At 45.9% G+C, this 25634-nt stretch overlaps 1 protein-coding gene across 4 annotated transcripts in view; it reads left to right on the top strand.

The window, feature by feature from the left end:
• Positions 1-25634, top strand: part of RREB1 (ras responsive element binding protein 1) — a 139631-nt gene that overhangs the window by 51294 nt on the left and 62703 nt on the right. For 3 of the 4 annotated variants that reach the window (XM_079776840.1, XM_079776839.1, XM_079776842.1), the window contains exons 2-6: positions 12176-12293; positions 15746-15867; positions 16478-16690; positions 21792-21881; positions 22862-23025. In XM_079776840.1, the coding sequence (XP_079632966.1) occupies positions 16520-16690; positions 21792-21881; positions 22862-23025 (425 nt within the window). In that variant the 5' untranslated portion in view covers positions 12176-12293; positions 15746-15867; positions 16478-16519. The other variant, XM_079776841.1, reaches the window with a different exon arrangement.

The raw sequence follows: 25634 nt of genomic DNA on the forward strand, positions 1-25634 counted from the left end.
TTGTGGGAACATGTGCCTGGGTGTAGTGGACTGCTTTTTCTTTCCAGAGTTGTAATGAAGCATCTTAAAGGGCTTTGGAAGTTTCCTCAGGCATATTGAGTGAGCACGGTAGATGCCGTTGTTTCGCAAGTTTTCTACTTTCTTTGTCTGTACAGGTTGTTCCTGACTTCATGGCTGGGAGGAAATTGAGGATGTGGAAGAGTGCTTGCTGTTTGGCCAGTGGGGCTGAACCGGTTAGCTGGCTCCTGTTCTCAGATGAGCCAGTGACAGGGCCAAGTCCTGTGGCTATAGGAGAGGGGCCACACAGAAGGCAGCGTTCTAGGCTTTGCATGGAGACAGTGGCTGCTCTGGTCTCTGAACACCCTTTGTTACTCCATTATCTAGCATCATTAAAAAAAGAGAGATCCTAAAAATATCGGCTGCTTTTGGTTTTTGTTTCTTTTATCGGCTCCGTATTGAAGTGTTGGCATAGAGACTGATGTTGTGGATTTAATCTGTAACCTGGTTTCTGTCACTTACTTGCCACCATTTTCTCCATAGCCTTGCCTTTCCATTGTCATCATCTCCAGTGTCATTACTCCATTGCTTCTCTCCCACCCAGCCCTCTTACCTCTGAGGTTTGAGGGGTTACAGGGTACTTAGGCAAGGACATTTTTCTTTTGAATTGACTTTAGAAAGATTCCTTATACTCCAGAAAAGGAACACTGGGGGACTGTTTTAAACATCTGGTCTTATCATTCTCTGAACCCGTTAACCTCACAGATGTGGTGTGATGCCTAGAAAATGGAACTCCTGGCCTTGAATGGCAGGGAGTCAGGGTCCTCAGCTCTGATGTGTCACCTCGCTCTGGCCGTCACATCCCGTAGGTGGCACACAGCCCACAACTGCCTTGATTAAGAAGTGGAGTTTGATGCTATTTTCGATCCTGGTTATTCACGGGAGTGCTCATAGCGTTAGGCAGGTGGAAAGGGCTTTTGACACCGGACCTAAAAACATGCCAGCATTACAGCATAGTTGAATCTCATACGCCGACTCAGGCCTGGGAGGGACATCAAAGATCACGTCCTCATCACTGTGCAGACGAGGGACCATTGTATTCCAGACCATTTGCTTATGCAAGGAAGCACATGGTGTACTGTTTGTTCTGCGCTCCATTGGTAAAGGGTGTTATTAAATGCTACTGCATTATTTTAATGCTGTAGTATAAACTCAGAGTTTACTTGAGCTACTGTAACTAACTTCTGGGGTATGTGGACTTGGATGAAGATCGCGCTTAGGTTTGCTGCCGACAGAAAGTAAATAACGTAGGTGAGCCCGGAAAATGTGTCCTCTATCTTGGAAGTGGCCAAGCCTCTCCCACACTGAGGCACGGGGAGTGCTGGTACATTGGACTTGGAGACTTTCAAAGTTGGAGCTGAAATGGATGCTGGCTAGGTGTTGCTCGGGCATGGTTCCAAGGTTCTGGAGGCCAGTAATATTTTAAACAAGTCAAACAGCCCCTCTAGGCAAGCTGCAGGAAATCCAGCCCTTGGCTTTGTGTTGCTGCGTGGTCAGCGGGAGATAAAAGTGTGGACTGTTGGAGGCAAGGCCCCTCCTATCAGTGGATGGCAAACTGTTAAGGAAAGATAAAAGGAAAGAGCAGGGATGTTCTTTTTTGAACAACAGGAGGGTGCCTTTATCACCGGCATTCAAGTAAAATGAAGGGGGTGAGCAAGAGGTCCTCCGCTTATGATTGCAAATGCACTAAAGCAATTTCGTGCCCTGAAAACATAGGTAGGGGCCAGCCTTTTTCACCCAAAATAGTCCATTTGACAGGGAGTGTTTGCATTACATATGGCTGAAGAAATGGGCCTGAGCTTGGGTTTCAAATCTTTGTGCTCCAGAGATTTTCCCTGTGCAGTATTTGGCCCACGGGGACCTGGTGGAAGTGTCAGGCTGTCCATGGGCCCAGCAGATGAACAGAACAGCCCCGCACAGCAGCGATGACCCAGCTTGCTGGTGGGAACGCAGGCCAGCTTTCTGTTACTTGGATGAACTCTCAGGCAGGTACCAGAGGTTATGGGAAGGGACCCGTCCGACTGGTGTTGATCTCCCCTTTTAGATTTTCCATCCTGTTCTTTATAACTTGCAGGGGTGGGTGGGGAAGCATTTAGGAGCTTGTAGACAGGTATCTGTTTCCCAGGATGGGGTTTGTAAAATGTGAACCCACATTGAAAGGCCTGGGCATGGTCAGCGCCCTGTGTGAGTTCAGTCAATACAACAGAGGACAAACGTGCCTCGGGCACATTATGCTTGTTTCAGACCCTGCTGGGCGGGGGCTCAGCCCTTTGTGCTGGTGTAGCCGCAGTGCAGTAGCTACCCCAGGGGGTGCAGTGGTCCTGAACTAGTCATCCTCCTCTCACCAGGTCAGGGGAGGACTGAGAGGGCCCTCGTGCCTCGGACTTCCTCCAGGTGCCCCTGCTGGTCAGCTCACCAGTGCTGTGGGTGGGACAGAAACCTGCCCTCGAACCACCTTCCCTCCAACACCCGTCCCACCCCACAGTAGCTTTTGGGTTTTCCTCAGTTTACTTTAAGGAAATCCATTGGCTTGCTAGTGTTTTTAATTGGTTGGCTTGTGATAAACACTCATCAACCACTTACATCTTGGAGTATTTGTTTTTCTTCATAGATACAGTGGTGAATAATTTTCTTAGAGGGGGGAAAAGGTCATCCATTAGAAGGCATAGAGGGCAGGCCATCCAGCGCCTGGTAAATGCACCCAGCACAGTCATTCTCAGCTGACTGTCTATAACGTCGGGTTACCCCCACTGTGAAACTTTGACCACAGCTGACCGCTTTTCCAGTGGGCGAGGAAACAACTCATCTCCTCCTTCCACTGCCTTCTCTGAGCTAGTAGGGTAGAAGCATTTCAATCAACACTGTCTTTTACAAAGCAATTTTGATTTTATAAGGGCTTTGGTGGTACACACCCTGAATTCTGGGAATTTAAAGCCCAATCGTAGGTTGACCACCTGCCCTAGGGGCACTTAGCTTGCCTTCCAGCTCCTCCTCAGGAGGAAAGTAGAGAATCCTGTTTCTGCAGCTGCTGACCCTTTACCAGAGCATGTCACAAAGGCCAGCCACAACCCTGGGGCCTATGAAAGAGTTGCAGGATATTGCCTAAAATTGTCAGCAAACTGCTACTGAACTTTACCCCAGCTTCCTCCCCTGGGCTGTAAATGTGACCCAGGGCACCAGAGCCACTTCAGAGGAGTGTCCAGAACAGTCCCATCACTGCGGTCCAGTTGCCTGGGTGTCTGGGGTGTGGTGCTGGGTGTCAGCTGCGCTGTATGGAGTTCTACAGCGGGGAGGGAAGAGGTGTGGGAGTGTCTGGGAGGAGAGCCTTGTCCTGTGAGAGCCAGCGGTGGGACCTTCCTTACTAAGACCATGTGAAGTTGACCAGGGTTTGTTCAGCCGCAAACCGAAACAGGAGGGGTTTTATTTCCTGCTCATCACAGCATGCTCTACTCCTTATTGTCAATGGGATTGCATTTGTGATAAGCTAAATTATATTTCTATTTCATTGTTAAACTTAGGGGCTGGAACCGAAATTATTTTAATATCGTTAAACTGGCCCCTGCCCTCAGAGCATTGCAATCTGATAGGGGATCCCGTGGATGAATCAAAAAGTTGGGGAGAGCCGAAACCGGTTTGGCTCGGTGGATAGAGCGTCGGCCTGCAGACTGAGGGGTCCCAGGTTCGATTCCGGTCAAGGGCATGTACCTTGGTTGCGGGCACATCCCCAGTGGGGGGTGTGCAGAAGGCAGCTGATCGATGTTTCTCTCTCATCGATGTTTCTAACTCTCTATCCCTCTCTCTTCCTCTCTGTAAAAAATCAATAAAAATATTTAAAAATAAAAAAGTTGGGGAGAACTGGCCCAGAGGCTAAATAAATTGAAATGTAGGGAGATAAAGAGCATAACATCAATAGCTCATCCTGCGGGGTGCTGGACCATTTCTTTGTTTTGTTTTTCAAATTGTAAGATGAAGTTTTATTTAGAAATTTACAGAGGTAATAGAGGGGCCCTTGGAGCTTAGGAGAGAGAAGAAAGGCAGAGGTAACTTAAGCACCTAGGGGAAGAAAACAGGGAAGGGAAAGGCGTGGGCGTGCTCCCCAGAGGGAGAGTGCACTGTAAAGAGTTTTAATAAATATTCCTTTGATTGATTTCTGTACTGTAAGGTATGGTAGGCAGGTATTATTAGCTTCATTTTTCTGGATGAGAGAACTGAGGCCAGAGACTTAAAGTTGCTCCGTTGGTGGCCAGCGGAGGTCCCAGTCCAAGATTTAGACACCACAGCAAGTGCTTTTTAAGTTATACTACCGTGGTCTGTGCTCTGCTGCACACTTGGGAATCTTAGAGTATTATGGACAAGGGACCGTCCTTTTAGAAGCCCAGAATCTAGATGTTAGAAGAATGATCTGATTTGGTCTCCCACCCACTGCAGGATCCTCTGCTTTCATATGCCAGGGACAACAAGCTCATTTTTTTATGGGGCCTCATTCCATGGTGGGCAGCTTTAATGGTACAAAGAATTTTGGAGTCCCAGACCTGCTTCTTTGTATCTCCCAAACCTCATTCCTGCTGTGGTGGACACCTGGGAAGGGTGCACCCCTATTCCACACCCCAGACTTGCAGGTGTCTGCAGCCAGCCTTACGGGTCTCTTTATCTTCAATGGGCTGAGCATTTCTAGTTCCTTCAGCCATTTCTTATTTTCTCTCTGACTTGGTTCCCAATTCTCTAGTTCACCAATCGCCCTTCTCTGAATGGTTTTTTTTTTAAATTTTTTTTTAATTGATTTTTTTACAGAGAGGAAGGGAGAGGGATAGAGAGTTAGAAACATCGATGCGAGAGAAACATCGATCAGCTGCCTCCTGCACACCCCCTACTGAGGATGTGCCCGCAACCAAGGTACATGCCCTTGACCAGAATCGAACCTGGGACCTTTCAGTCCGAAGGCCGACGCTCTATCCACTGAGCCAAACCGGTTTCGGCTCTGAATGGGTTTTTAATGGCCCTCTTTGTGATGCAGCAGAAAGTACAAGAATTTTAGCCCTCCCCCTTAACAGCTATGTAATACCCAGCAAATAATCTAATCATTACCTTACTAGAGGCAGAGTGCACGGATTCATGCACCGGTGGGGTCCCTCGGCCTGGCCTGTGGGGACCTGGCTAAAACCGGCTCTCCGACATCCCCTGAGGGGTCTCGGATTACAAGGGTGCAGGCCAGGCCGAGGGACACCACCGGTGCATGATTGGGGCCGGAGAGGGACCCTAAGAGGGCTCCAGGGCATGTCCAGCCCATCTCGCCCAGTTCCGATCTGCCGGACCCCAGCAGCTAACCTACCAGCCAGAGCATCTGCCCCCTGGTGGTGAGTGCGTGTCATAGCGACTGGTCAAACGGTCAGACACTTGGCATATTAGGCTTTTATTATATAGAATAAGATTTTGGGATACATGTAAAGTGCCTAACAAAATTTTCTGACTCGGTTTATGTCACAAATAGTCTGTGACCCCTTGTTACTAGGAAAAAACCATGCAAATGGGCATACACTAGACTTAAGATACACTCTGACTTAAATTTCGTTTTCTATTATAACAACATCTTCTTTTCTGTTATTTATTTATTTTTAATATATTTTTATTGATTTCAGAGAGGAAGGGAGAGGGAGAGATAGAAACATCAGTGATGAGAGAGAATTATTGATCGGCTGCCTCCTTGCATGCCCCCTAATGGGGATCGAGCCCGTAACCCAGGCATGTGCCCTTGACTGGAATCGAGCCTGGGACCCTTCAGTCAGAAGGCCGATGCTCTATCCACTGAGCCAAACCAGTTAGGGCTTCTTTTCTGTTTTTAAACTCCTCAGGCAGGGAGTGATGTGGAGGCCTCTCCCTGCCCTTTTTCTATAAGCCCGCAGAGCAGATCCCAGGGTGGGGTAGGCTGTGGACTTATAAACTTAATCCCCGCAGGACCCTCCTCCTGAGACTTCTTGCAGCCGAGCCTAGAAGACCCTTCCCTGCCCTCGGGGCACGTGAGAGCGCGGTAGGCCCTCTGCCCAGCACGGGTGCTTCCTCATTCAGGCTCCCTTGGCTGCCCACCTTCTTCCTCACCAGCTTCTTCAGCAGAACAGAGAACCATACAGGTTTCTGCTACGTTGGCAAGAAGGTGATGAAGTAACCAGATCCTGGTGGCCTGGCAGAAAAGCACTGTTTAGAAAAAGACAGCTCACCTGGGGAGAGGGACATGGCCCTTCCCAGAAGAGCAGGGCCTGGGGTGACACATGGCTGCCATGTGGCAGCTGTGTCTTGGTTTCGTGAGTCTGTCAGTAGTTAGTTCCTGTCAGTAAGACCTGCCCCCAGGAGAGCTGCAAGGACTGGGGTCCGCTTCTTCATAGTCTTATTTACAGACAGAAGAGCTTACAATCAGGGCTTTGCTCCTTTTCCTCCCTCTGAGGCAGCCGGGAGCCCTTAGAGACGCAGGGAGAAGAATGGGGTGTCATAGGATAGTTTTATCTAGCACGTACCAGAAAAATCTCTTCACCTTTCCAGCAGTTCATATTTTAAATAGTGAATGGAATCTGACTTCATAGAGAAATTTGGTAAGCAAAAACCCTGGCTTCCAAATCAGCCCTTGCCTCTGCTGAAATTGTATGCACTGTAACAATTAAAATGTCCAAATTATTTTAATTTGGATCCTGTCACTCTCCCAAGAGCCACTCCTTCCCCCTCTTTCCTGAATATCTGTGTCCCTTTACCCACGACAGAGAGCCCGAGCCTTTTGAGAGGGTGCGTCAGCCACTCATGCTGGTCCTGCACCCACTGCTCTAGGCAGCTGGGATGAACTCTTTCTTTTTCTTCCTCCAGCTGTGAGTCCCATTAAGACACAAACCACAGTAGGTGGTGAGGTAGTTCTGAGGCCCAGGGGGAACCATGCAGAGGCCTGTTTTCAGTGGGGTTGTCCTCCCGGACTCCTCGTTCTCACCCTCCTCCTCCTCACCCTCCTCCTCACCGCCTCTGTGGCTCACTCACTGACTGGCGCTGGGGATCAAGCCTGTATGAGCCCTTGACCAGAATTAAACCCGCGACCCTTCAGTTTGTGGGCCAATGCTCTAACCACTGAGCAACCGGCTAGCGCCCTCCTCCCCCCTTATTTCTTTATTATTATTTTATTGTAGTAAATAAAGCTGAAGTCAGAATCAGTGCCTTGGTTGTTACTCTGAGAGTGGCTCCTTCCAGATCCTCACGGAAGGACATTTTTACGGGAGATCCTTGGTTTTGTGCTGCCCTTCTTCCAGAACTGTGGAAAGAAGCGTGCTGGTTCCCAGGGCTGGGCCACAGTCCCCTGGGAGCTAGCACTCAGACGCAGGCGAGTTTCGGAGGCAGCAGTTCCGGGCCAAGGCCCGAGAAGCTGCATTTCCAGCAGAGTACGTTTAACCTTTTGCACTCGGATGTCGAGTGCAAATTACTCTTTGAATGTATCAATAATTTGAAATGTAAAAAAATCCAAATAAATAAGTTTGTATGAAAAGAAACTCCAGTTTTTTATTCTACTGCCGCGCTTTGTAAAATCTGGGGTATTTAAAAATTAAATCCCGAGTAGAATAAAGGAATCGAGAAAAAAGCAAGCGAGTGCAAAGGGTTAAGGTGTACCACATAGTGACCTCAACACATTGAGAATCTGTGCTTCTAACAAAGGTCTGCACCTGAGGGGTGGCTCTGCTGGAGGGTCAGTGGCAGGTACCTTCTCACTGACCACATGGGACTGTAAGAACTACTTCCCGTGGTGTTGGCTTAATTTGGGGCCTGTGCACTTCTGGCTACTCACTCCCCACCCCACCAGAGCCTCCTCTTGCTCCAGGTGTGCAGTCCATTTTCATGGAAGCAGAGGTGACCCGGAGCACACAGGTCGCTTCTGAGCTTGGGCTTGCACTGGTGGGTCAGTTGGATCCAGCCACTTGGACAGGACTGAGCTGTATGGGGGTTAGCAGAGCCTGGCGGCTTCCTTCCGGTCTCCTTGCCTGGGTGCCTCTAGAATGCAGCAGTGTTGGATGTGGAGGTCCCCATCCTTTGTTACAGACTTCTGCCCTGTGCAGTGAATTTTTAGTCTGAGAGGGAAGTCCAGTCCTGCCTCCTGCACAGAGAAGAAGGCAAAGGTGAAGGTGGGAGGAGAGAACTCCTTTTTCCTGCCTAGAAACTGGAGGAAATGGGAGGCCAGGCGCTGAGCAGCCTGGAAGGGCAGAAATGACTCAATATGATAGTGAGAAGTCAGACAATGTGACTGAGGGGAACACATCTGTTCTCTCTAGCCCTGTGCTAGGAGTTGCAAATTTTGTGCAAAAGAAACTTAACAGAAATTAGAAACTGGATTCACATTGCTCTCCCCCACATGATCTTGGGAGCAAGTTGCTTGACCCCAACACCTTAGTTTTCTCATCTGTACACCTCATAGATTGTTATGAGATTAAAGCAGGCGACATAGTATTCAAAAAGTATTAGCTGCTCTGGCCGGTTTGGCTCAGTGATTAGAGCATTGGCCCTCAGACCGAAGGGTCTCGGGTTTGATTCCTGGTCAAGGGCACGTACCTCAATTGCGTATCACATCCCGCTCCCATTCGGGGAGTGTGCAGGAGGCAACCAGTCAATCTATCTTTCTCACATCGATGTTTTTCTCTCCCTTCTTTTCACTCTCTCAAAAAATCAATGAAAAAAATATCCTCGGGTCAGGATAAAAAAAGTATTAGCTGCTGCTACTACTTCAGAGTTCAAGTTTGGAACTAAGAATGGGGTTAGTGGGAATCGGGGAGGCTGCATGTAGAAAGTGGCCTAAGGGATGGGGTGGGGAGAAGAATGTTCAGAAGAAACTGAACAGAGATGTAACCGTGGGAACTGGTGGGCAAGAAGGCCAGAAGGTAAACTGAGGGCAGAGCATGGAGGGCTTTCAGTGGCAGGTTGGAAAGTCTATTTGAGGCGGAGGTCAGAAGACCACCCACGGGGAGGCTCTGGTACCTGGTTTTAGGTGCAGTCCCCTCACCCCTGCGCACTTTGCTTTCTTGAACGTAGGCCAGGAGGTCATCCCCCTCTTCTTAGGGGACCCCTTGAGCAGCTCTCAGTGCCTGATTGTGCAGGGCCTGCTCAGTGTGACACTCGATGGCCCTGTTGGACCAAAGCTCATGTCAACAAGGGGGGAGGGTGACTTGCATGGGTGCCGCCCTATCCAAGGCATAGAGTGCACCCTAAGCCAAGAAACACATCCACTTCCTGGAACTCGGAGCCGTCATTGCAGCTGTCTTGGGCCTCAGAGCACTCGTGAGGCCGTCCTGGTTAGAGGAGATGGTTTTGTCCTGTGCTTGGCAGGCAGGGGAGAACAGGCAGTGCCATGCTGTGACATCCAGTCTGGCTTGGTTCTGTCCCAGCTAGCCAAGGCTGGGGAAGAATGTTTCCTTTCCGCCTCAGCCCATCCTTCCGGACACGTTCTCGCTGCTTGTTAAGCTCCGTAGCAGCTCTCAGCCTCTTACTACCTGAGCTCCTCTGAAACTCTTAGCCTTTCCTGGTTGGATGGGACTGGCCAGCTAAGCTGTTCACTGGGCTGTTCCAGTCAGTGGATCAAGCAAAACAAGCTCAGCACAGCAGCTCTCCTGGTTTGGTGTTGTAAAGCTCACTGTTATGTGTGTATGGGGCGGGGGGGGGGGGGGGGGGGGGGGTGGTGCTCTTCTGTCATCCCAGGCATCTAAACTTATCCATCTTTCCTGGGGGCCTTGGGACAGATTTTAGATTTCACCTCAAGAATCTGTAGGATTTCTAGAAGCTGGATAGCTTTGTTTCTGGAGCATTTTCCATCTTTCCATCTCTTTGCTCTCTGGGACCTGGTTCTTTCTAGTTTTACATAGCATTGTCCCTTATCTCCTCAGGGGTGGAGGAGGGGCTGGGGGCTAGCCTTATCCCCCTCATCCTCACAGGTGGACCTCTGCCCTCTCCAAGTCATCCTGCTTCCACTGGACCTGGGCAAGGCCTGTGTGGGAATGCAAAGCCAGACACTCAGCGTCTTCCCTTTGGAGCCAGGAGCCTGCCCTCCCCAGCCTGCTTGTTGCATTTCCCCTACAGGCATCGTCTAGGGCTCCGCCTCCCTTGCTTTTTCTTTCTTCCCCTTGAGGCGGTGGTGATAGAGGTGAGGGGTATCTTGAGTTTTCTTCCAAGAACTGTCCTGTACTTTTCCGCCCTCTGGGTTCTGTGAATCCCTCCTGCCTGGTGGAACCCAGAATAAACAGGGTAGTGACTCTTATTACTGAGCAATATTCAAGTCATTTACATCCAGAATCAGAGGATGGAAGTTGCAAGGTCAAGTCTGTCAGGTTGGCCCGTTCCTCCCCTGAGTTCCCTGTGTGTGCTGAGAGGTTACAAGTATCTTTTTTAATTGAGGGGAAGGGAGTATGTCCAAATTTTGAGACTCTTCGTTATATTTTGAAATTTTTTAATTTCAGAGACTTGTCTCTCTGTGTTTCTATAAATAGTTTACTTATTTGGAGATCTTGATGGTTTCTAGAAAAAAATATGGAGCAATTCCTCTCTATACTTTCTTCCTTATAAAAATGTGCCATTAATTAAAAACGAATAATAACAAGAAAACCTTGCTTGTTTTTGTTGTTGTTGTTGTTACAGTGTTTAATTTCATCCTAGGCAGCTTTAAGTTTAGATGGTTGGGATGATATGAAAGGATGTTTTGTTCCTATATTTCTGAAACCTCATGGGAATTTTAATAAAATTGACTTGATTCATAGTTTAAAGGAAGACGGGTTATATATCAAGTGAAACCAGGATTCTTCTCCTTACTTATCCTGCATAGGTATCTGAGATTCCTGGCCTTCCTGATACTGACAAAAAAAAAGGTTGTGTGTAAAGAATGTGCATGCTTCTGTGGGAGGGGCCACAGTTGCATCAGATCCTCAAGGAGGGTTTTGCCTCCAAGAAACACTGAGAATTACGGGGGTAGGAGTAAGGGTTCCCCTGGCTTGTTCAAAATGCAAAGAACTTTTCAAAAGAGAAAGGTCCAGAGTAAAAAGATGAGTAATTGAAGCAGTGAGGTGTAAAGAGAGAAACTGTTCACTGATTCAGAAACCGTGAGAAGCTGCTGCTAACGGAAAGGGCTGGGAGGCTCCAACCCCGCCGACCTGTGGGGCGGCAGAGGTTTGCCACCTCAAGTGCTCAGTAACTCCATGCAGACAAAGTAAGAGTCAAGATGATACCTGGGCATTCATATGATTGGGCAGCCTTTCTGACTCCAATAGGGAATAAACATGAGAAAACATACCAAGCAAGTATTTCTTGACCAGTTTTGTGTGTATGGCAGTTTATTTTACTTCTTTAGTTTTTACTTCCCAGTTTTTCACTCTTCAGTTTAGCTATGGGATGCTGTTTTTCAGAGACCTAGAGAGTGTGGCCAAATGCCATAGCTCTGGGAAACGCTGCGTCCCCGTTTTCTCTCACTGTGTGGAGGGCCCCACACGGCTTTCTCCCCCGCCACACTGTGGAGGCCCTGGGTCCCCAGAGCAGACATTCTCAAGCTCCTGAAGGGCCCATGTAATTTGAATAGTTTTCTGCATCTACTCTACAGAAAAGAAAAATATGCATCTGTTCCTATTTGAACTGTTATGGACACTTCTCCCATCACTCCCATTCTCTTACACTGAGGAACTGTTTAGTTCCATATTTTTCACTTTGTTCAGCTCTTCTTTTTTCCTCCCTGTTTCTGATAGCACTTAATGATGCCTCGCCCTTCTCTACCCTTTCAACTGGCCACCCATCAGCATTCACATGCCATTGAGATGCTCGAAGCTCCACCTGGCGTCAGTGGTCCCAGCCATTCTCCGGTGACGCGGCCTGTGGCATTGCTGGGGCATGCTTTGGGAGTCTGTCTGTCCCAGGCACGCGTGACCCCAGTGGCTCTTGCTCAGAGGCTAATGGAGGACTGGATGGACTCCACCCTGGAGCTGGAAGCTTGCTTACAAAGTGCAGGCAGGGGTTGGAAAACGTTTTGTTGTCTCTAATTTGTGACTCCTGGCGGTATTAAGTGGAGAAATAGAGAGATAGGACCATTTTTGGTGTTGACTCCCTTATAATGTCACCTTTTCTCATTTTGTAGGTTGCTCCCACTCTGCTCCAGAGGTGGTGGCTTTGAGGTGTGACCCTGCCCACGTCCGGGCCCGGCCAGGACCAGCTCCTCAGTAAGGAGGGCCAGCCTGATAAGACAAAGAAAACAGGTCGGTTAAACTTTATTGACTTTCCTTGAGTCACAATAACTTTGAATGTTGAGTCTTCCTTTCTCTCCCTCTCCCTCCCCACGTTCCCTTTGAGTTCCCTCCCCTTCTCCAGGTCCCCCAGAGGCTGTGATGCACAGCCACGGTGAAATTGTAGCTGAATTGCTACTTCTTCTTGACCTATTGGACCTGAGGTGTAGAATGAGAAGTCTCCCAAGGGTGCCTAGTGTTTGTCTCACATGAAAAGCAACACTTCATAAACCCCATTTCCCGCTTCTCCCTTCACACCCCCAATTCAGTTTGTGTTAAAAACTGGAATATCAGGCCCATCCACTTGGCCATGTCAGTGAAGATGATGACTTTTTTTCAGATCTGTGATTAGGAATTTAATCTGAGTTCCGAATCCTCTCCGATTCTAGTTGGAGGAGATTGTATTAGAATGTGACCAGTAATTTTCTATTATTATTATTATTATTATTATTATTATTATTATTATTTGCAGTGGTGGGGCTGATGTACAGGATGCTGTCAGGGAATAGAAATGGGGCAAAGGAGAGAATAAAAATTTTAATACTATAAATATAAATAAAGAAAAATGTACTTTGTAAATGGACCTTTAACTTTTTTCTTTTTAATTGATTTCAGAGAGGAAGGGAGAGGAAGAGAGAGATAGAAATATCAATGATGAGAGAAGAATCATTGATCAGCTGCCTCCTGCACACCCCACACTGGGAATCGAGCCCACAATCTGGGCATATGCCCTGACCAGGAATTGAACCGTGACCTTCTGGTTCATAGATTGACACTCAACCACTGAGCCACACTGGCCGGGCTAAACTCTTAAACTTATCTTTCATTCCCAGAGATCAAGTATCAGTAAGTTTAGGTTAGTTAGTTTGAGTTACTACTCTTACTAATAAGTGATTGGTTATAAGAGGGGTCAGGCTGGGGTAGGTAGAATTGACTAAATTAGCACATAGGTGAGCGCAGTGTTAAAGCAGGTTTTCCCCATCACAGAACAGAGGTTCTTTCCCTCTTTCGCACCATTGTCCCAATGGAGAGTTCAAGTATAAGAACAAACTGGAGTGAGACCTTGTGGTAGCTCCAGGGGGCTCGTTTGGGTGCCTCTGAACCAGCTCTTCAGAGTGCTCTGGCTCCACACGGGGTAGCTGGGAGTTAAGTAAGTAAATGTAGGTGATCTTGGTGTCATCAGTGAGTTATGTCACACTTTATCCCAACAGAAGAAATCAATTTAACAGGTGTCTCCTTGTCAGGACAAAATGGGAAATAACAAGTTTGCTTGACTTTTCTCCTTATGCTGGTTAGCTCTCTTGACTGTTGCTAGGTATTCTATATTTAAGACACTTAGGACATTTGCAAGAATGTGTCTTTGATGTTATAGTGACTGTGAGAAAAATTCTTACCGGCAATTTGGCTCTGCTTAGTGAATATATTTTTGTTCATTTCATATTGAATATTTCCCTCTTCTCCACTTTCTTTCCCTACACAATGATAGAATTAAATTAAATTTTTATTTTAACCTAAAATATTATATTTAGTCCTAAAGGTGTTTACTCTAACCTATTTTCAGATTTAGTGAACTTTACCACATTTTCTTTTCTAAGTTGAGTCATAGGACAAAATCAAGATCTTCTAAACTCATACTATAAATTGTTAGAAAGGTTAATTAATTTTTTTTACTGGCATAATTATAGTAAAGAAGACTTCTAGCCAGTTGTTTTATAATTTGATGTACAATAAAACTATGGGAGAAGTATATTTTTATATGAAAATGGCCTGGTCGGCATGGCTCAGTGGTTGAGCATCGACCTATGAACCAGATCACAATTTAATTCCCCATCAGGGCACATGCCCGGTTGTGAGCTCAATCCCCAGTGGGAGGGGGCATGCAGGAGGCAACCAATCAAAGATTCTCTCTCATCATTGATGCTTCTATCTCCCCCCCTCTCTTCCTCTCTGAAATAAATAAAAATCCATAAAAATAAAATAAAAGAATGAAGATGATTTTGGTATTGAAGGTGTCCACTTCTTTGAATCAAACAAATAATTACATTCTGATTGATTACAATTCTATGGGACTGATGATACTGTTGTTAGAAATCCATTACAAAAGAATTGTACAGGGGCTGGGGTAGGAGGCGGTAAAAAAAAAAAAAAAGAATTGTACACTTATCGGTGTACTTCCTTCACATGTCCTTTCTTAAAGAGAAATATGCCAAATAAACTTTAAAGGCAGTTAAAAATGGGAAGTTTGAAGCACAATCTTTATTAAGTTTAAATGGTCTTCTGGCATGGGGAAACTTCATGGAAAGACAACAGCTTTTTTTCCCTTTAATTTTGATCATCACTTTCCTCTATGAGGAAATATGTGAGGGGTGAGGCTGAATCAGTTGTCTTAAGGAGTATGTTTCTGCAGTTAGTCCTTTCACCTACCATGTGGAAACCATTAGGTTCATATTTTCAAAAGTCTGTTAATAAGAAGGCACATTTTGACTCTTGACAGGAAAAGGACTGTTCCTGACATCCTCTCTGACTTTTCTGGTAGGATTTTGGCTTTGGGACTTCTGAGCTCATGGGCTCACTTGTAGTTGCTCTGGGTGTTGCCACTGTCCTATCCTCCGTCACATTGCCTAAAGTTGGAGGAGGAAGCCATGTTCTTTCTGGTGTTCTCCTTAAGCATTCACTTTGCTGTGAAATAATGAGCGTGTTTGACTGCAGTTGTGGACTTGTCAGATTTACTGATGCACACTGCGGGGGAACAGGGTGTGTGGCTCACTGGCAGGCCTCAGCTACAAAATACCTTCCCAGATAAAATGAGGGAAATCATTTACCTGTAGATTTACTTCTGGCCATGCCTATAGCCATCGACTACCAGTTGCAAGGGATGTAGCTAGAAAAGGCCTGTAGAGGTAGGTTTTGGGTGTGGGTCAGTTTTCCCTGTGATTATTCTTTTCACATCACCTGGTTTTCTTTAGGTCTTATATAATACCTTCTGGACTGTGAGCCTTTAGTGAATTCCTCAACTGCCTTGTCTTTGGTCAGTTTTAGGGAGAGGTGGGAGGTGAGTCAAATTGGAGTCTGAGTGTCCCGCGTGCCCCTGTCTCTCTGCAGCAATGCAGTGGACCTAGGGAAAGACGCCAGGGGTAGAGTCCGAAAGAATATTTGTTACACATACACGCACACACACGCATGGGCGTCAGAAAGTAAAATACCGCAAAATCCTTCTGTCTGTTGGGAGTGAGGGTGACAACACTGTAGGGAATATCAACCACGATATGGTTTTGGAATAAAAAGGAGACTTAGAAATCGCCTCTTATTTGTGCTCCGTGTTCTCATGAATTTCGTGGTCTGAGATTACAGTAAATAAATGGTTTTGATCTTTCACTAAGTGAAAATATATGCACTGAATCTTTTTGCCTTTGCTTCCCTTCCAGTGTCAACGAGTGATACCGAGAGAAGAAAAAAAAAGTGAAACACAGACTCGTTTCCTACTCCACGTGGATGATAGCTATAGCCAGGGAAATCTCATAGTTTATCGGTTGGGGCAGAAATGGAGGTAATTGGCAGGGGACTGGGTTTTCTTCTGTCCATTTTCTGGGGTATAGGTATGTTTCCTATTTGTATTTTTTAAGGAGCAGTGTTTTTTATGTTGATTTGAAATTTCGTCATAATTTTGATAGGGTTGGCACTTCAAATGTCTTAAAAAATTGGGGTCCATTGAACTCACTGGCTTGTGGCAGCGGAGTTAAGTGAAACCTGATGGTTCTCAATTATCAGGTCTACAACATCCCTGTTGTAATAAATTAGTAAGGTTATTGGGAAGGTGCTGGTCAAATGGCAGCTCCCTGGGCTTCCTAATCGTTGGTTCAGCCTTTGCCACTCTGCCTAATGAAAGATTAGTATTGGCAAAGAGACCTGCCTCAGGTGGCTTTGGGAGTTATGTTAGTGGCATACACTGAGAAAGAAAGTAAGGTTATTCTTGGATATGACAACACTTCATTTAGGTGAAAGCTTACGTCATTATGGGTGTGTCAGCTTGAACTGAAGACAGAGGGTCTTAGGTATGTTGGCCTGACTTACAGTTGTGGTGGCCATGGCCAGTGCCACCTGGCTCTGAAAGAAGCCTCCATTTCCCAATGATCATATCAGCAATTTCCGATTTTCAGTTTTATGGCAGAAGCTTCTTAGAAGCTTAAACCCTTGTCCCAATGACGTCAAGTTCGCCCATTGGCTTGGAAGGTTCAGACTTGTCTTCCGTCAACACCATGATGTCAGCGGTAATGAGTGTAGGGAAGGTTGCAGAGAATGGCGGGAGCCCCCAGAGCATCAAGTCCCCCACGAAGCCTCCAGGACCAAACCGGATTGGCCGAAGGAACCAGGTAAGCTTCTGTGGGCTGGGTGGTGACATCTGGTGGCTTCCATCTCTGAGAACGTTGGGAGGAGGATGTTCCCTTGAGCTCAGCTTGCTCAGATAAAATCGTGGGTGTATTGAGATGTAAGTAGACATACCCAGAGGTTGTAATCATTTTTCAAGTGCGAACTTTTCATAGCTTATTTCCATTTCCTTTCATGGAGAAAATTTTCTATGCTGTGGTGTCAATATTGGTAAAGACGCCCTGATTCTCTGCCCTGTAATTAGATTTGATTGCCAGCTTTCTTCATTTGCTGGCCAAGGTAAAGAACTGAACTTAGTCCTCTACTGTGATGTTGTTCTTTTCCTTACCCAGCTGGTTTCTAAAGCCACCTCCTTGGTTACTTTTTTAAGTGTCTTCAGATGACGGAGCAAATAAGAACTGGTTGTCCTGGGGCTGCTCTCCAGCTTCCCATCCTTGACAAAGCACAGAATTTGGCTCCAGAGAATTCCACATAAGAGGCAATGTAGTCCTTTTGAACTTGTAGTGGGCTTCGGATCAGGAGAAGAGGGGAAGAGTAAATGAGTGGGCAGGGGTTGGGAGGATTAATGATGTAGCCAAAGCCCAGTCACCTCCATTGGGAAATGAGATGGATCTTTTCATTGACATACGAAGGGGGCACTTGCAAAGTGGTTGCTATCCTGTTAGCAGCAGGTTCAACGAAGCTCAAGGAGTGCGGTAGAGAGTAAACAGTTCTCATTTCTTCTCTGAATCCACATATGAACCAACTCCTCCCCATTGAGTTTGTGGTTTATCGGATTTAATGGGGTTATATCAAACCCTCAGAGAGCAGGCAGTCTTAAGTTTATCTAGATACCAGAAATGGAGATGAAAGTAAACTTGCTGGGATTTTTTAAATTAAAAATTTTTCATTAACAATCCTACAGTGACTGTTATTATACAGAATTGTCTGAGTACATCTATGATGGTTTTCTATCAATTCTTAAAAGTAAAACGTTAATTAAGGCTTTCGATATAATTTGCCCTCCAGTAAAAGTTGTACCAGCCTGAAATCCCTCCAGCAGCGTGGGAGAGTGTCTGTTTTCTCCACACCTTTCTCAAGGCTGACACTTGGCAGAATTAAACAGTGTTTTAGGGTTGGAGCATTGATACCTTTTTCTCTCTTTTTTTCCCTTGTCTCTGCGTGCCTCTCTTCCTATGGGTCCCTGAGAAAATACTCAGCCTGCATGGCTGTGGCCTGAGTCAAGAAGGAGTACTAGCTCTGGGAAGAAAAGGTTTATTTCCACTCTCACATGACTGTCTGTCCATCCATCTGTTCGTTCGTCTCTCCACCCCTTCGCTCGTTTCATGGTCTATGCCAGCTCCTAATTCCAGCCAGGTACTGCACCATGACGTCAGGCATTTCGGACGAATGAGGTAGATAAGGTCACTGTCCTCTCCTCCTTCGCTCTTCTACAGGAGAAAGCGGTAGGTAGGGATCACCTCCTCTTTAAATAGCCCGGCACTGCCCTGCACAGTCAGAGCTGGCACAAGTGCAGGCTCCAGCCGTTCCCAGCGGTTCAGAGACGATGGGTAGAGCCATGGGAGGGGACACACCGCTCTTCGGGCCCCGGGTGGTAATTGGGGTGACCGTGTACGTGTGGTGCAGGAAATGGGACAGGTGTGTGCCCTGGCTGTTTTTCATCTGCCTCCTGTGCCTCCAGGGTTCCTTGGGTTCTTGGGGCACTGGCTCAGTTTTTGAAGGGGAGGTCTGGGCCAGAGGGAAAAAGGGAAAGACCGTGCACCGGGAGAAAAACCAACAGGATGCAGTGCGGAGAGAGAGCGCTTCATCCTCACCTGGGAGTGGGCGGGGAGGCTGCGAGGGAGCCCTGGGAGGAGTCTCATGAGCGACAGCACCAAGTTCCAGGGCAGATTAGCCCCAGCTGGACACCCGCGAGTGTTTTGCTACGGAATGGTTAGTTACCACATTATCTGCTGGTTTTATCGGTCAGCTCAGGAAGTGTGCTCTTCCCACCAGCATGGCCCCAATAACTGGGTTCAGAATTCTCCGGTAGGGCTTCTTCCAGTCTGATGCTGCTGCCTTTTCTATTGAAAACTAAGTCCGAGTTCACAGCCTTCCTTCTCCCAGAGCACCGTGGGTTTTGTGGGCCGGAGCCACAGGCTGCAGCATGCCTCTGCCAGGCTCAGAGCACGTTTGGGCCCGAGTTCATGATAAGCCCCAGAAGCAGTGCCAGGTAGCCCATGAGCTGCTTCTCCCTCAAGGTGAATGAAAGGTGATTTCTTTTTTTTTTTTTAATTTTCCTCCTCAAGGAGCTGATCTCTTGGAGACTTGGCTATTTAACATGTATTTACATCCTACTGATGAATCTTCCTCTAAAAAATGTTTAATATATTTTATTGCTAATCTAATAATTCATCAAAAAGACCCAAGACTGAATTTTGGCCTTGCTGTGAGGCATTTCTCATTATGATTGCGAGTGCTCGTATTTTGTTATTGCTACTTTTGTTTTTGCTTTTTCCGTTTGGTGGTTCTTGGCCAGCTCCATTCTGAGTGCAGTAGCACTGGGCTGAGAAGGTAGGACACCCCACCCACCCCAGACACACTCCTGTGAGGAGTGCAAGTCTCTGGACTCAGTGACACTGGCAGGCTTTTTACTATCTCTGGGTTAATCAACTTCCTTAGAATTGATAGCTGTAATTTTTTTTTTTAAATTTGAGAGTGAAAAATATATAACATACCTAGGTCTCAGACCCAGTGCCACAGACTAGGAAAAGGTGACTTATCCACAGGGGCTGCTTTCCAAGACTCCCAGTGCATGCCTGAAACTGTAGATGGTACTGAACCCCATATATACGATGCCTTTCCCTATACATACAAACCTTTTCACGTAAGGAAGCACTTTTGGCTTCTCTTTGGCACATTCGATTGCCAGCATCACTACTCTTGCACTGTGGGGCCATCACTAAGTAAAATAAGGGCTACTTGAACACAAGCACTATAATACCTCAACAGTCAATCGGATACCCAGGACAGCCAGTGAGTGACAGTGTATGCAGCAAGGGGATGCTGGACAAAGGGATGATGCACGTCTCAGCGGAGGGCAGGGTGGCATGAGATTTCATCATACCACTCAGAACCGCAGGAAATTAAACACATGGATGGTCTGTTTTGGAAATTTGCCGTTTAATATTTTTGGACCGTGGTTGACCATGGGTACCTAAAACCATGAAAAGCGAAACTGCAGATAAGGGGGGACTACTGTGTTGCTTAAAACGAGGCCTGCTAGTCTTTGAAGAGAGAGAGAGAGAACCACTATAGGCAGCTATGCAGTAGACATCATGCATGCACTCCACCCCATCTGGTTTATGGTGCATTTGTTTTTATAGTCTTTAGGGTGACTTGTATTTTCATCATCTCTCATAAGCCAGCCTCAATGGTGTTTCTTTTCTGTGCCTTGGAGCTCATCTTTTTTTTTTGGGGGGGGGGGGGGCGGTGTCAGACTTCTATAGCAGTGGTTTAAGGCATGGGCTGTCGAGCAGCTGGCCTGAGTTTTAATTCTGGATCTATGTAATAGTTCATTGATTTGGGGCAGGTTACTTGCCTCTGTACCCCAGTTTCCTCATCCAGAAATGGGGTCCATAATAGTGGCTATTTTTTTTTAGTGGTTGTAAAAAAAACTGATATTTTTATATGTACAGAGTTTAGCACATAGTAAGTGTTCAATAATTGGTGTTATTTGCGAGGAACAGAAACTCATTCAAATGAGCACAAGGAAAAAGAGATCTATTGAAAATGCCCGCGGGTCCAGCCCTCCCCTCTTTCACAGGCTGCTTGGTCTCCCACTCCATTCGCACGGACGTCTTCCCAGCTGCACGTCATGGCTGGGGCTCGCCATGCTGCTGGGTCTGGCCCCAACCTACATGCACTTTCAATTCAAGTGCTGCTGATCACCGAACTTAGTAACTTAGTCAATCCCACACCTGGGCATATAACCAACATCTCCTGGGAGCCTGTGAAACAGATTCCTGGGGTTCAGCTCCCATTACCCCAGTGATTCTGACTCAGTCTGTTGTGAGTCTGATCTAGAAATCTCAGAAAGCTCCCAGGCGGTTCTGCTGATCTTTGGAAATCCATGATCTTAGTCTCTAAGCATCTCAATTCCACATTCCTGAGAGTGGCATCCAGGCCTTGATCCCGTTCGTTTTGGGCATGAGGACAGACCTGAGGTGCTCAGGGATTGTGTGTTGAGAAGGTTGTGATAGGCACGTCCCTGACAAAGCACCAGGAATTATTTTGAAAGGAGATGTGTAGGTAGTGAAGGAGCTTGTCATTTTCCTTAAAAAGGTAAAATATATTGCTTCAAGGAAGCTTGTCCTGTCTGGTGTGTTTTGAGGGAACATAAATGAGCCGCTTCTCCAAGTAGTGAGCTTGTTCTTTTGTCGCCTCTGTGGGAGTCCTCATTTTGGATTTTTAGTCGCTTATCACAGCATTCTTATTCTTATTTACTATTTATGAGCGGTGTCAAGCAGGTGCTAGCAGGGAGTAAAAGGGCCAAGTTGGTGCCTGTCGGGCACACAGCTGGGCCCGGAGGCCTTCCACCATTAGGAGGTGGGTTTTTGTCATGAGAACTTCATTACATCTCATGAGTCCTTGGGAGCCCCGAGAACAGGTGGAAAAAGGTGGCTGGAGCCTTGGTCAGACTTGGGGAGAAATGTATTCCTTTTCTAGCTCTGCCGAGACTTAATGCTTAATTTTTCGCCATCACTGGTGATTAATTAAATGGTATATGTCTAATAAGAATACTAATATTTATTGAGCACTTACCCTGTGCCAGGCACTAGTCCAGTATTTTATGTGTGTCAGCTGAATTAATACTCATCGCGATGTGATGTGGTAGATGCTGTTACTTTCCCCTTTTACAAATGAGGAAACTGAGGGCCAGCAGGACGGTGACTTGTCCAAGCGCATACCAGACAGGCTCCAGAGCCCATCCTCTTAGCTGTCTCATTGCTACGGCTCACGAGACACAGGTGCTCATGGCAGACAGAAGAGGCACCAGTTTACTGTGAGGTGCAATTGATTCTCCCTTTTATTATATCTTTTCAGGAAATGAAAGAAGAGAAGTCTTCCTACAACTGCCCCCTGTGTGAGAAGATTTGCACTACACAGCACCAGTTAACTATGCACATTCGTCAGGTTTGCTGCTGCTTTCATATTTATGTTTTAAATCATTCTTGATTAAGAGAGGACCAGGTGATTTGGTATCAGTGTATGAATTGTGACTGAGTTTAATTTCGATTTAATATTTCAGTTATTTTGCAAGGTAGTTATGAAATAATTTTTGTGTTTGTTATTGTGACAAAGTCCCAGGTCAACACAGAATTCCTTTTCAGAATTTAGCCAATACTGAGTTCACTGACCACATGTAGCAGAAGACTGCATGGTATGTGGCTCGTCAGCATGAACCATACCCCTTACAGAACAGGAAATTGTAGGTGTACACCCTGCTTTTTATATTGTTCCAGCCTCATGTCATGCAGCAGGGCATCGACTTGATTTGGGGTCTCATCTGGTTTTTCCTCTTTATTATGAGAGTTTTCCTTCTCCCTCACCTGCTATAACTGGGTCATGACAAAGTACTGATGACTCTAGTGACATTATTAAAATTAGAGCGTGGTACTAAATAATAACATCATTTACTAATTTGGGTTTGGATGGAAATGTTCCTTCTTAACACGTTTCAGAGGCCAGACCTCTCTCAGCTGTGCAGATTTCAATTCTTCCCTGGCACAAGACTGAGCCATTAGACTTGAAAAGTGGACACTGACCATGTGAGGACCACAGTTCACCTGTTTGCTGTAGAGCTGACGGTCTTCCTGTTCGTGTTAATATAGTGGCCACTTCATCCAATGTGTCTCCAGGAAAGACCTTCAAAGATTCCGCCTCTCTCTGAGCCTTGCAGAAGTATTTTTCAGAATCAAAACATGGAAATAGAAGATCATACAGAATATTTATTTGCCTGTGTTGCTGATCAGTCTTGACATTCAGGAAGATATTTAAAATGTAACAGAAAAAAATAGCTGAGAAGCTTTACTGGTTTTATTATAAAGCTCTGAATTTGCGTTACTGAGTCTTGGCCCATCTGAAGTGACCACTGTGGTGATTGCTTTCTACAGCACAACACGGACACCGGAGGGGCAGACCATTCGTGCAGCATCTGCGGGAAGTCTCTGAGCTCGGCCAGCTCCCTGGACCGCCACATGCTGGTGCACTCTGGCGAGAGGCCTTACAAGTGCACCGTGTGTGGCCAGTCTTTTACCACCAATGGGAACATGCACAGGTGGGTGAGGGCCGCCGTGGCCTGGGGGCCTCTCGGCCATCATCAGAGAGAGGACTTGCCTGAAAACATTAAGAGTTCTGAATCCTGTTCACTGTATGGAAAAGCTAGAGATGGCTTTTGCTTGTGCACACCATCTCCGGAGCATTAGTGGTGTCTCATCGTGGGAAACAGAAGTACCTGGGCTAGGTCTTTGGCCCTTTGGGGCTTAGGGTGAAACACAGAGTCCTTCCCCTTTGCCAGTTGCAGTTTCTTTGTTCGGGTGCCAGAGGTGGGCAGCTTATCAGATACAGAGGAACCCTCAAGGGATAGCACAGTAACCTTTGCCTTTTTAAAACTAGTTGCATATGCATCGTAGGTTCCCTGCAGGTGTTTTTCTTACGAAAAATTTCTGGGACCTTTGAATAAATAGTTAAGTTGCCTGGTCCTGGAGCTTTAGGGTAAGAGAGGATAAAAGAAGAAATAGAAAATCTGATAAATGTCAGGAATTTGCTTTTGACGGGGAGAGAGGCTCACTCAGAAATGGGAGGGAGCTCAGTGGTGGGCATATTAAAATTCTGTGGTATGAGCCAATGGGAAATATACTTTATAGAATTATTACGTGTGTTTTGAAGGATTAGAATAGACTTCTTGTTGTTAATCCTCACCCGAGAATATTTTTTCCATTGAGTTTTAGAGAGTGAAAAGGAAGGTAAGAGGGAGGGGGTGGAGAGAGACAGAGACAGAGGGAGAGAGAGAAACCTTGATGTGAGAGAGACACATGATGGGTTGCCTCCCCAAAGCACCCAGGCTGAGGCCAGAGATTGAACCTGGGGCACATGCTCTAACCACTGAGCAGCACCAGCTAGGGCAGAACAGACTTTTTAAATGTTTTTGTTTTAGCACAAACGTTTTAGGAACATTAGAATTCTAGGAAGATTTTTTAAAGGGACTCAAAATTTTACTGTCTCAGAAAATCAGGCTATTTTCATTTTTCTGTATTCTCTTCTAGGCTTTCTTTTTTGGGGGTGGGGTGGGGGGTTAAGCCTCACCCGAGGATATTTTTTCCATTGATTTTTAGAGAGTGGGAGGGAGAGGGGGAGAGAGAAACATCATCGAGGTGAGAGGTACACATCACTTTGTTGCCTCCCACATGTGCCCCGACCAGGGCCAGGGATGGAGCCTTCAACTGAGGTACGTGCCCTTCACCGGAATTGAACTCAGGACCCTTCAGTCTGAAGACCAACCCTCTCTACATTGAGCCAAACCAGCCAGGGCATACTGCTTTCTTTTTAAAAGTTGATCAACATCTTGTTTTTCACATTTATTTCAAAAGAAAGCTTTGTATAATTGTTTTGAAATTGATGTTTTATTATATATAAATACTAATATGAGATGGTCCTGTTAATTCCACCTAAAATCATTTCATGAACCACTGATGGTATACTTGGGACATACAAGCATAATGGTAAATTTCTGGATTTTGAAATTAGGCACCTGATTTCAAATTTCAGCTCTGCCATTTGAGCCATTCTTGAGCAAGTTACTTAACCTATGTACCTCAGTTACCTCCTCTTTAACACAAGGGTTTTAACATCATCCATGTCATTGTAGTATCATGAGGACTAGGAAATGAGTGCAGCACATGTCTGTTTTTGCATTTCTAAGTAACACTGCAATAATTTAAAGCCTAGGAATTTCTCAGTCTGCACTACAAGTTAGAATATAGTATGACTCTCTGAAAGGTATCAGTATTTTAAAGAATTTTTATAAAGTGTTTTACTTTTTTCCCCCCTATACAAAGTTTAGTTTTCTCTCTTTGCTCCTCCTCTTCTCGTAGGAGTTTTGGGTATTAAAGAAGGAAGTGAATACTGTTGCTATTTTAAAATATATATTACCTTTTAGCTTTTTGCTTTTTTGTCTCCATATCAGCCTGTTTGGTATGACTTTGCCTTCTTTTTACCATTTAGTTTTGTTTTGCCTGCAGCTCCTACCTACCTCAGACCTCCCAAAAAGGTCTCCCTCATACCTTCGCCCCCTTAAAATCTGGGCCTAGAGGTGTTGTTGCCTGTCCCCTTCTGGGGCAGTTCCCCTGCTTTCTCCTTCTGAATCTCCTGCTCAGGGGGACTCCCCAGCTCTAATTTGGCAGTGGGCAATGGGGTGCATTCCGTCCTCCTGGCTGTTTTAGCCCTGGCTACTTACTGCTTATGATACTCCATGAGCCATCTCTGGTCGTAGGCCCAATCACGCCTGATTTAAAAAATTTCTATTTTGAGACAGTAACTGTGATTGAATATGACACATGTTAAATACACCTATAGAAAGGCATACTTACTGCCTTTTGCAGTGATGTCTCTGACAATGCATTTTGTAAATAATTATAACTAAAGTTATAGTGCACTATGCGTTTGGCACTGGACTAAACAATTTCTATTTATTTGTTTACATCTTTATGATATATAATTTTTGTACTATTCATTACATTTTACCCACCTAAAGTATGCAATTCAATGGGTTTAGTATATTCACAGAATTCATGCAGACATCACTATAATCAATTTTAGGATATTTTCATCACCCCCAAAAGAAACCCATACCTATAAGCAATCATTTCTCATTACTTCCCACCCTCC

The sequence above is a fragment of the Cnephaeus nilssonii genome (assembly GCF_951640355.1).
Source record: "Cnephaeus nilssonii genome assembly, chromosome: 7".
NCBI lineage: Eukaryota > Metazoa > Chordata > Mammalia > Chiroptera > Vespertilionidae > Cnephaeus > Cnephaeus nilssonii.